The sequence below is a fragment of the Stomoxys calcitrans genome, chromosome 4 (genome assembly GCF_963082655.1).
Source record: "Stomoxys calcitrans chromosome 4, idStoCalc2.1, whole genome shotgun sequence".
Taxonomy (NCBI): domain Eukaryota; kingdom Metazoa; phylum Arthropoda; class Insecta; order Diptera; family Muscidae; genus Stomoxys; species Stomoxys calcitrans.
The window spans coordinates 72,739,828-72,752,719 of NC_081555.1; the positions used below are offsets into that span (position 1 = coordinate 72,739,828).

Genomic DNA, 12,892 nt, shown 5'->3' on the forward strand with positions numbered 1-12,892 from the left:
AATTTTGTACAACGGCTTTTCTCATGACCTTCAACATACGTGTCTAATATGGTCTGAATCGATCAATGGCTTGATACAGCTTCCATATAAACCTATCTCTCGATTTTGCTTCTTGAGCATCTACCAGGCGCAATTCTTATCCAAATGGACTGAAATATTACACAATTACTTCTACAATGTTCAGCATTCATTTATGGTCCGAATCAGACTATAACTTGATATAGCTTCAATAGGAAAAAAGGTCTTATTCAATATTCTTTGTTTGCCTAAAAGGAGATACCGCGCATAGAATTCGACAAATGGAGGGTATGTAAGATTCGGCCCGGCCGAACTTAGCACGCTCTTACTTGTTGTACAGTTCAGTATGTTTGGTTGAGGATAGGCCAACAAATAACAGACATGTGTGCATAGTATATATACCCAGAGATAGGGAATTTCTATGATAAAACCTTAGATCATAAAATGAGCACATGTTGGAACACTTATGTAGAAGTAAGCATTTGTATTGTTTATCATTAAGTGTATCGTTTATCAGTAAGTGATTTTCTAATCATTAAGAGTACATGTGTTTCAACTAAGGCAGGTAGCTAGTTCACTATGTAAATATCCTGTGGATGGAAATAGGATCAATGTGTGTTGTATTTGTTGTCCTTAGATATTTAAGATTGTACAGTTTACAGAAGTTTAAGTATGTATTAGGTGTTAAGATAGTTTTTGTAAGAAATAAAGAGTAGTTCTGTTCAAGACACCAATCAACACGGTCGTTTCTCTAATTTCTCGGCTAAACACTTGTTTTTCCTAAAACCCTTCCAAAAACATGCGGAAATGTCCAGTATATCTCTAACCGTTTATGAGTTATTGTTTGAAAATTTTTTGTTTGAAAATTTTTGTCAAGGTATGGTCGTAATTTCTGAAATCATAAAAAAAATTGTTCAAGTTGTCTCTTCCTATCAAAAGTTATTCGCTTTCCGAAAAATTTAAATTTTGTATTTTTTGTAAAAAAGTAACATTATTATTTCGGTCATAACTTTGTATACCCTCCACCATAGGATGGGGGCTATACTAATTTCGTCATTCTGTTTGTAACTACTCGAAATATTCGTCTGAGACCCCATTAAGTATATATATTCTTGATCGTCGCGACATTTTATGTCGATCTAGCCATGTCCGTCCGTCTGTCCATTCGTCCGTCCGTCCGTCCGTCTGTCTGTCGAAAGCACGCTAACTTCTGAAGGAGTAAAGCTAACCGCTTGAAATTTGGCACAAATGCTTCTTATTAGTGTAGGTCGGTTGGTATTGTAAATGGGTCATATCGGTCCATGTTTTGATATATCTGCCATATAAACCGATCTTGGGTCTTGACTTCTTGAGCCTCTAGAGTGCGCAATTCTTATCCGATTGGAATGAAATTTTGCCCGTGTTTTGTTATGATATCCAAGAACTGTGCCATGTATGGTTCAAATCGGTCCATAACCTGATATAGCTGCCAAATAAACCGTTCTTGGGTCTTGAATTCTTGAGATTCTAGAGTGCGCAATTCTTATCGGATTTGAATGAATTTTTGCACGAAGTATTTCGTTATGATATCAAACAACTGTGCCGAGTATGGTTCAAATCGGTTCATAACCTGATATAGCTGTCATATAAACAGATCTGGGACTGGATTTCTTGAGCTTCTAGAGGGCGCAATTCCTATCCGATTTGGCTGAAATTTTGCATGACGTATTTTATTCTTGCTTTCAAAAACTGTGTCAAATAAGGTCCAAATCGGTTAATAACCTGATATAGCTGCCATATAAACCGATCTGGGATCTTGACTTCTTGAGCCTGTAGAGGTCGCAATTATTATCCGATTTGCCTGAAATTTTGTACGACGGATCCTCTCATGACCATCAACATTCCTGTTTTTTATGGTCTGAATCGGTCTATACCCCGATACAGCTCCCATATAATTCGATCTCTCTATTTTATTTCTTGAGCCCCCAAAGGGCGCAATTCTTATTCGAATTGACTGACATTTTACACAGGTCTCCAATATAATATAACCGGACCATATCTTGATATCGCTCTAATAGCAGAGCAATTTTTTTCTTATATCCTTTTTTGCCTAAGAAGAGATGCCGGGAAAAGAACTCGACAAATGCGATCCATGGTGGAGGGTATATAAGTTGTTGTTTTTTTTCGAATATGTGTTTTTTTCTTTCGTATGTTTTAAAGAAGACTCAATGTAGACGAGATTTGGTCAACTTATATATATGTTAAGCCGGCCCAAAATTGCCAATTTTTAGACTAAATATTTTTCTAAAATTTCTGAAATCGCACAGCACTAATTCCAAAGTTCCTAACACATGTCCTATAACAAACTACGAAAGGTTTCTACATCCTAGCAATAAACGTGCGAGAAACAACTAGTTTACTAAAAAGGCTAATTTTAGCGAGGTTTGTACCTTATTTTGTCCAGTTGGAACGCGTTTTATAACATTTATTATTTCTTTTTCTTTAAAGTATCATTTTATCTATAAACTGGGAAAACATCATTAAAGTAGAGATACTTCAGATTTTATAGCTCCTCAAAATTACAGGTGATTTAAAAAAAAAATATTAAATTTTTTTTTTTTTGATTTATATATATATAACTCATGTTCGGAATTTTCCTGCTCAATTTTTTTTGCAATAGTCACCATACTATACTACCTTTCCAGAAATGTACAATACATTTATAAAAGATCTGCGGTTCTCCTTCTTCTTTTATTTCCAAATTGCTAACGTCAGGTGAAAAATTCCCCCGGAGTGGTCAAAAAATCTTGTAGGCTTACCTCGTATTTGTTGATTTGTAAAGGCATTTGTCGACCGGTTTTTATTTTCCCTTTCATATTTCGGGATTAGAGAACACAAAAACAAATATTAATCATCGAAAATAGCTTTATTGCTCTATTCTGTGGTTTACAGTAAATTAAAAGATTCATCTCACCCAAAAAATTGAATTAAATCGAGAACATATTCGTGCGATTATTTTTTACAACTTTCGTAGTGGATTAACTCAACAACAGGGCATCGATGAACTTAATTAAATTTTTGGCGAAGAAGCTCTATCAAGGACCAGTGTTTATCGATGGTACGGTGAATTCAACTGAGGTCGTAGTTCACTCCAAGACGAATTTCGCAAAGGTCGGCTAAAATCTCTTGTTCTTCCGAAAACCGTTGATGCAGTGCGCCAACTGATATTGCAAGATCGTCATGTGAACTATCGTGAGATTGAGACAACCTTAGGAGCTAGTGGGAGCCGCATACATTCAAAATTGCATGATTTGTTCGCGTTGGATGCCACACAATTTGTCAAACGCTCAAAAAGGCTTGAGTCGATTGGTCGAAAGAAATGCTCCAAAAATACGATCGCGGTGCTTCGAAACACGTCTATGACATCGTGATGGGTGATGAATTGTATATTTACGCGTATGACCCCGAAAGTAAACAGCAGTCGACTGTATGGGTGTTTCAAGAAGAGCCAAATCCAACGAAAGTTGCTCGCGCACGAAGCACTTCCAAGCAAATGATAACAAGTTTTTTTCGGAAAAACTGGACATGTCGCAATCGTACCACTAGAACAACGCAGAAGAGTCGATTCTGAGTGGTACACAACCATTTGTTTGCCAGTTGTCTTCCAGAAACCAGGAAAACCAACAGCAGAAGACGGATCACTCTTCACCACGACAATGCGAGCTCTCACACATCGGCTCGAACAACTTCAGTTTTGAGCATTCAAAACATCGATTTGAGGAGTCATCCGCAGTATAGTCCTGACTTGGCACCGAATGACTTCTCTTTATTCCCGTACGTAATAAACCAAATTGTATGGATCTTAATGCAGAATACGAATATTATGAAAAACAATAAAGCGATTTTCGATGATTAATATTTTTTTGTGTTCTCTTATCACGATTATACAAGGCAACCCTCGTAATAGATTAGGTTAGGTGGAAAAAAGGTACGGATAATAGTCCGCCGCAAACCAATATGAATATCACCTAAGCCTGTAATCGGCTTGTTGTGTGCTCTAAATAATAAAAAGTAAACTCGATAAAGAAAATCCAAGTCAGGAATTCCGTGCTATTTACAAAATCCCTTATTATTTTCCATACCACGCCCCTAAATTTTGTTCATGTCTGGTATTGTGTCCCCGGTGCCGGTGTCTGTTAGCCGTGAAAACCGGACAACGACATTGAAAATGCTTCAACACAAAGTTTATCTTTTCAATACAGATTTCAATGAAATTTGGTACATTGACTTATTGACTGCTCTGATATCCATGCCAAGTAAGGCACACATATGTATACCAATTTTTCTATACAAAGTGTCGTGCAAAAGAAAAGCAACGCTTTTAACATCTGAAATTAAGTTATGATTGTCAAACGGGTACTTAACATAGATCAATAAAAATTACTAAGAATTTCTGAACCAATGGATGTTTGCATCTCTTTAAAATTTGTCCTGCTTTGTAGCTATGTTGGCCTTTAGATATAAAAATAATTGCAAATGGTCCAAAAATGAGTGTGCAAAACAAAAGCAACGCACAGATGAAGCAAAATTTGAGGGCTTTTTACGGACAATTTTGTTCTAGGTATTGTCCTTTTTTTACTTTAATTCAATCCATAAATTTAAATTCCTATACAAATAGTTAATATTCGTCAGTATCTAATTTGTTGGCTAAATATGTGATTTTAAAGCCTAAGTAAAGCAATCATAAAACGTTATGCCTATATAATCAGGTAGGAGATACAGACGACATAACAATGTATCCGAGAAGAAGTATTTGTAACTTCACAAAATGTCCTATTGCAATATGATAATAGGCTGAAAACGTTAAAGTTATGTAGTTCATAAAAAAATATTATTAAGAGGAAAAACCAAACGAAAAGTACACATTTTCGAAAGATCGATGTTACATTGAAATTTTATAGAGTTTTTGTTGAGAAATTAAGATATTATAAAAAAAAATTATTTGGTTAAATTCAAATAGCATGTTCACAAAAAGTCGTTTTTTAGTAGAACTGGTCAACTATCGATAATCGCAACATTCGATATTTTCGATAGTATCGATAATATCGTTAATTTCCCATCGCCTATATTTCGAACGAAAATGAGAAGTAAAAATCAGGAGAGCGATTTATATAGAAACAATATCAATTCACAGAACAAATAGAACCAAGATTAATAACATCAGTTGGAAGTCATGAAAGAAATCATTGTACAAAATGCTAGCCTAATCGGATGAAAATTGCGCCCTTTATAGGCGCAATGTATCCTAAAGGATACCTTCAGTGTCGGATTGCTTATTATACCCTCCACCTTAGGATGGGGGCATACTAATTTCGTCATTCTGTTTGTAACACCTCGAAATATGCGTCTAAGACCATTAAGTATCTTGATCGTTGTGACATTTTAAGTCGAACTAGCCATGTCCGTCCGTCCGTCCGTCGAAAGCACGCTAACTTTCGAAGGAGTTAAGCTAGCCGCCTGAAATTTTGCGCAAATACTTTTTATTAGCGTAGGTGGGTTGGGATTGTAAATCGGCCAAATCAGTCCATGCTTTGATATAGCTGCCATGTAAACCAATCTTGGGTCTTGACTTCTTGAGCCTCTAGAGGGCGCAATTCTCGTCTGATTTGACTAAAAATTTGCACGTAGTGTTTTGATATCAAACATCTGTGCTAAATATGGTTCAAATCGGTCCATGCTTTGATACAGCTGCCATATAAACCGATATTGGGTCTTGACTTCTTGAGCTTTTAGAAGGCGCAATTCTTATCCGATTTGGCTGTAATTTTGCATGTTGTATTTTGGTATCACTTCCACCATTTGTGCGATGTATGGTCCAAATCGGTCCATAACTTTGTATAGGTGCCATATAAACCGATCTTGGATCTTTACGTCTTGAGCCGCTGGAGGGCGCAATTCTCACCCTAATTGGCTGCAATTTTGCATGAGGTGTTTTGATATGATTTCCAAAAACTGTGATGAGTATGGCGCAAATAGGTGCATAACCTGATATAGCTAACATAAATAATTCGACAGATGCGATCCATGGTGGAGGGTGGAAGATTCGGCCCGGCCGAACTTAGCACGTTCTTACTTGTTTTTTATAGTTTTGCAAAAAAATTAACTTTTGCGATAGTATCCATCGGAAAAATATCAATCGATATTCAGTTAAAAAATATCGATATCGATAGTTTTTAAACGAATGCCCTTATCCCAGCTACTGTTAGATTGTTTTCAAGCAAGGAAATTCCAATGTAATGCTTTTAAATTTTGTTTCCCACAGTTTTAATACAATTTTAAAGCAGTTTTTGCTAATGTGAATAAATAATGGATACATTTTTTAAAGAGAAATTCGATAAGACTTGCAGCTGCAAACTTTGATTGGTCTTAATCTTTGATAATTTTGCATAAAAATTAGTAGAAACATGTTTTCAAATTCAATTAAGAGCTCGTACATGGCACACGATTAGAAGTTTTCAACTACTCAACTCTACCACTGGATACAAAACTCTTATTGTAGCTTTTCAGTGAAAACAATAAGGTTAGGGTGCAGATATTAATTCGCCCCATGCCACTATGGACATACACATAATCCAATTCCGTTCTACTTACAAACTCCTTAATTGTTTTCAATACCACTCCCCTAAGTTGGTTCACGTCTGATACTGTGTCCCCACCTAAGTGTCGGTACCTGTTGGACGCGAAAGCTGGGCAATGACAAAGGAAATGCTCCAACGGATCAGATCAGATCAGATCAGATGTCTTCTATCATATTCGTTAGCATTAGTGATGCATCTAATATATCTACATACAATTACATGTTCATCTATCTGTTAATGCATATGATCAATGTCAATTATAACAGTGTTGTTATTCGTAACATAAATACTAAAGGAATGTACACACGATATTGTTTATCAGAATACATCAGAAACGCTCCAACGGCTCATCATCTTCCCCGCATGTCCTACACATGCTACACCAATTTTACATAAGTGAGCTCGTAGTCCTAAGTCCAATTAAGTATCTGAAATTCTCAGACATAAATACTTGTACAAATCGCTAAAACCAAACGGAAAAGAGTTATCTGTATCAGTAATTATCCGCTAAATAAAATCTATGCCTTTTAGATGTAAAACCATGTTCAAAAATGGTGCAAATGGTATTAACCATCAATTAGTTGCTTTTGTTTTACACACGGGAAAATTTACCATTATTAAACAAAGCCTCATAAATATAAAAAAAAAAAATTTGGTCTTCAACCCCGATTTGATATATGGCTTTTAAAGCTTATAGTACGCCAAGTAAAATGGTTAAAAAACTTTGTATGCACATAATGCATTAATCGAATTTTAGGATTATTTTTAACAATAGGAAAAAGCGTTGCTTTTGTTTTCTACGACACTGTACATAGCACACATATTGATCTGCCAATTTGATTTATGAAGGCTCCTAAGATGCATTTTTCGTCAGATGACATTAAGAATACTAGGTAATATTGGCTTCCTCTTCATGTGTGCCAAGTATGTATTTTCCATATATTTGCATATTTTACGTATATAAGTCCCGCTCATATCTGCACCATGTATTGTTTACTTGTCGATATAGCTCCCATGTACAAGGATTTCCATCTGATTTCGAAGATGTTTGGCACTTCATTATCGGTTAAAAGTTTGGTATACATAAGGCAACTTTTGGATAAAGCCTTTATATAGTAGACCCATTTTACGACAATCTGCAACGGACGAAATGGTTAGAACACAAAGCATCGATGTACTCGAAATTCCTTAATTGGCTTTGGTTCGTGGAAGATCCTTGGGTGTGGTTATAGAGAAGTTAAACATTCAATTATATGTGTTATTCATTTATGTATGCTACATTGCTCTTTGGAGGCAACACAACATAGGGTACACTCGAGTTTTAATTTCTTTAATAAAATGCTTTTATTTGTTTTTGAAACACTGTGCGGTTGGGATATGTACATATATAATTGCAAATACATACCATTTTTATGTTCTTAATTTAAAATGTTTAACAATTATTAAAGCGTAATTGTAGAGCTGTAAAAACACACATTCACACATACACACACACAGCACATGTACACATTGAAAGATGTATGAAAATAAAATGTTGCCACAAACTTTTCTTTGAAAACTCAAGAAGAGGGAAAATGAAGATGGTAACAGACAGCCAAAAGTGTAACACAATACAACAAATGGAAGAAGACAAACTGAAACTGAAAGAAGTAAAGCAAAATCATAAAAGCTGAGGAGGCAACAGCAACAGCAACACAATAACATCAACGACAACAACAACAAATATAGATAGCAACACAGCAACAATTGTTTGTGGGTTTTGTTTTGTTTGTTTGTTTGTTTTTTCTTCTTTATTCAATGTTCAAGCAGCAACGACAACAACACCACCATCATCATCGGTTATCGTGGCAGCAGCAGTTGCAAAGCCATCACCCACGACATCGGCGTCACCATCACCATCACCATCACACTCATCATCATCATCAACAACATCTACAATAACAACAATATGATGATGATTATTATAACAAATAGTGCTGCTACTTCGGCCCATGCGAATATTATTGCCAAAAGACTGATTGAATTTTTGTTCAATGCAATTGTTCGATTGATTGGTGATGCACTCACTGCCATCGTCCGGCTGATAATGCTGCAGCTGGAGCAACTGCTGCTTCGCTTTTGTGGGGCGCGAAGGATAGTGGTGTTGCTGCTGTGACATGGGCATGGGCGGTGGACTATTCATATTTTGGTAACTAGCATTGGTAACACAAATAGAATTGAGTTCAGTACCCGCTTGAGATGATTGATAGCACTCTCTCGTTAGAACTATACATAATCCAATAGCTAATATCACAAATGTTCCAAGTACTATACTGACAGCAACAATCCAAATACGTGGATCAAAATTATCTAAATCGGGTTGTATAAGGCGTATTAAATCTAGACCATAGAATATCCAATTGATTCCAAGGGAAGTTGAGGTTTTTTTTCGATTTATGTATGTTATAGGAAGGAATGATTTAGTGAGAAAAATAATAAAGGGGATAATTTATGAGCAGTAGTTGTAGTGGTAATGGTGATAGCAGTTGGATAATATGAGAGTGAGAAAAAGAAAAGAAAAGGAGAAAGAACAAGAAACATACGATATAAGATATATATTAAGAATACACATTTAGAACAATCAATTATAATGACAATACATTAAAGAAAATATCAACAACATTTTCATTTGCTGCAGCTTATGTTGCTTTTACTCTCGAAATACGTTCAAGGTTTAAATTTGAACACGCATTAGTGTCTCCTCTAAACTCAGTATTTCTTTAAGTTACTCATATTACTCTAACTAAACATCAAAACAACATTTAAAGAGGGAAATCGTTTAAATTTTGGTTTTTTAAATCTACATTTTCATTTGCTTTCTTAGAGAACTAATAAAACGCCACGATCCTTTGTGTGTAATATGCACTTGACTACCCATTAATTTGTCTTCTTATCATGTACATATACAGTCAGTCGAATTAATTTACCTACACTTCGTCCATTCCACAAAAACCCAGCTAAAATGGTTTATGATGTATTATTTCTTTAAAGGATTCTTTCTATCTATGGAGAATCACATATTTATCTTGCCAATACATTTAGCTAAATTTAAGATATTATTCTTATTTCCGCCCTAATGTCTATGAAAAAGAAAACGCTTGAACTATCAAAAAAATTTACGTACACAACCCACATCTCTATACGTTTTGGCTGTTTCACGGGACTTTTGAGGAATTATAGGGCATTTGACACTGTCCGTAAATAATATAGTAGATTTAGGACCATTCCAAATGTTTTCTACACTGAAAAAAAATTTAAGATTTTTCCTTATTCGTAGGATTTTAGCGATAAAAACGAGTACACGAAAATAAATATGCTTTTTTAAATTTACTAATGAACATGACCATCTGTTTCAAATTTTGGTCACTGATTGATTCTTATTTTACTTCATAGATGAGTGTTCAATTATTATTTTTTGAAACTTGGAATTTTACATAAAAAAATTAAACATTTAAAAAAGCTAATGTTTGTCAGTCTATTTTGCGTCTTTAACAACGGTTCACTGTTGTCTTGTCCCAAGATTATTTTCCTAGCGTTCAGCGATATTCTGAAATTCATTTTAGATTTTTGTCTCTAATAACAAGACGCAAAGTTAAGGATTTATTAACCTATCATTTAAAAAAATCCTTAATATTACGGAAAATATTTTGCATCAAAGGGAATGTTCCTTAAAAAGTTCGAAAATTATCATTTTTAAATTAAGTTTGCTAATCTTTTGCTCGAATCTTTAAAATTAGGACAACATTTTTTTCAGTGTACGCAAATTTAATTTATAGTTCCAAAGATCATTAATTTTGTAAATACGAAAATTAATTACTATAACACAAGTATATTTGTATTATTATATTGTATATATTTCGGAAAACCCATTCCATGTCTACAGAGAGTCATAAATTCTTAGTCGTTATACCGAGATCAGGAACGCTTTATATGTTATCATCTACAGAAGGAAGAAAAAAGTTTGCTGAAACAGAGGTAATGTCTGCTTTCTTATTTTCAGCAGACAAAAACTGCTGGTTTAACAAACAATTTTGCTGTTTTGAATAACAAATTTTGTTGAGTGCAGTATCCGAAATTCTACACATTTTGTCAGTTATGTTGACGTTACATGTTTACGAACGTAGCAATAAACCAGTAAGGAAAAGCAAAAGTCGAGCGGTACAAAGTGGGAGCTGGACCAATTTGATGGACCACGGCAGATGTTTTCAAATGGGTTATTAAACAGTTCGTATCAAATATAGAGCAAATATGTTCTTTAAAAGACCAAAAATGTTAGCTAAAACAGCAGTTTTTTTTCTGCTGAAAATGGGAAAGCAGACATTACTGCTGCAAACATAGGGCTGCTGTATTAGCAAACATTTCCGTCAGCTAGGTTAGTTAAGGTTAAGTGGCAGTCTGCCATCAGACCCACTTTGACGTTTTCGTCCATTGTGATACCACAGGAACAAAAAAAGGAAGAAGCCTTCTAGTTCCTACCGTTGAACCATCCAGATCGCTCTTAGAAGCCCAAAAACTTGCGAATTTTCACATCCGTTAAATCAGACAGTTTTTCAAAGAAATAAGAACCTAAAGTGGAACTCCTTCTAACTGCTAGTGCGGGACTCACACACAGAAGGTGTTCTATAGTCTCTTCTTCTTCGATGTCCTCACAGCTTCTGCAAAAGTCGTTACTGGCAACCTTCAGTCTGTCATCATGTTTTCCGAATAGACAGTGACCTGTCATGACGGACACAATGATTGAGACGTCTGGTCTAGCCAATAACAGCAAAGCAGTAGACCTCTTCAAGTCTAGGTGAGGCCACATAATTTTGAAAAGCTCACAGCCCCCTCTTGGTGACCATCTATCATTCGCTGTCATTCGGGCCCACAGACTCCAGTATCCCTGGAATGTGTATGGTAGTTCCTAGTCTCGCAAGCTAGTCTGCGTTAGAATTCCCTGGGATGTTCTGGGTGCCGCGCCACAGAACAGGTGAATTTTGAACTGTTCAGCCATCTCGTTGAGAGATCTGCTACAGTCGAGGGCGGTTTTTGTGTTCAGAAATACTTTCTCCAGGGATATAATGGCTGCCTGGCTGTCTGAGAAGATATTTATGCCTATCGTCGTAATGACATTATATCTTAGCCATTTCACCACTTCTCTAATTGAAGGGATCTCTGCTTGATACACACTGCAGTGTTCGGGTAACCTTTTCGATAAGATCAGTTCTAGATCTTTAGTAGTACACTCCAAAGCCCACCTGGTCGTCTAGTTTGGGACCATCCGTATAAAGTCTATGTAACTTCCGTTGCCAGAGATATCGTAGTCCCAATCGGTTCTATCAGGAATAGTGGTACAGCACTTTTTTTTATCTAAAATCGGCTCAGATAGGGTGTAATCCACACTGCCTGGAACATCGGATATTGTATCAAGGATAACACAGTGTCCGTAGCCACCATATGACCAATGAGAAAGCTCCCTTAACCTTACTGCAGTTGTCGCTGCAATTTGGGTAGCCACAATGTACAGAGGCATAAGATGTAGCATTAAATTCAGTGTATCAGATGGTGTTGTCCTCAGTGCGGCTGTGATGCACAAACAAGCCATCCTTTGAGTCCGGTTAAGTATTGAGCAGTAGGTGGATTTTTGACCACCAGACCATAACACCATATAGCATAATAGGTCTGACAACTGCAGTATATAGCCAATGCATGACACGCGGTCTCAATCCCCAACTTTTGCCAAAGGCTCTCTTGCAGGTGTATAGGGCAAGAGTGGCCTTTCTTGCCTTTCCAAAATTTTGGTTTTGAAGTTAAATTTCCTGTCGAGCAAAACACCCAGGTATTTTGCGCTTTCTGTAAATGGAACATTCTTTCCATCCAAGGAAGCAGGTTCCACTTTAGGCAACTTGTATCTCCACTTTGCTGTTGCACGTAGTGCTTCCTGAAGTATTTCTCTTAGAGTGCTGGGAAACTTTCCTCTAACCGCAATTGCCAGGACATTAGCATACGCGACCACTTTTACACCTTATTCTTCCAGAGACAATAATATATTGTTAATGGCTATACTCCAAAGTAGAGAAGATAGTACACCTCCTTAAGGAGTTCCTATGCTCACCCATCTTTTTAGATCCACAGATCCCAAGCCTGCCGTAATGCATCTTTTAGTAAGTTATTAATAAACTTTCCTACGGTAAAGTTGATTCCTAGAAACTCCAACTCCTTCATGATTGACGTTGGTT

At 36.1% G+C, this 12,892-nt stretch overlaps 1 protein-coding gene across 3 annotated transcripts in view; it reads right to left on the reverse strand.

The window, feature by feature from the left end:
* The window catches only part of LOC106092357 (myosin-G heavy chain), a 289,973-nt gene that overhangs the window by 10,295 nt on the left and 266,786 nt on the right, over positions 1-12,892 (reverse strand). The window contains exon 5 of one of the 3 annotated variants that reach the window (XM_059367862.1): positions 8,865-9,014. The exons of 1 other annotated variant lie outside the window; for it this stretch is intronic. In XM_059367862.1, the coding sequence (XP_059223845.1) occupies positions 8,865-9,014 (150 nt within the window). Of the gene's footprint in view, positions 1-8,149; positions 9,015-12,892 lie in introns of those variants that run through there. One more of the 3 variants, XM_059367861.1, reaches the window with a different exon arrangement.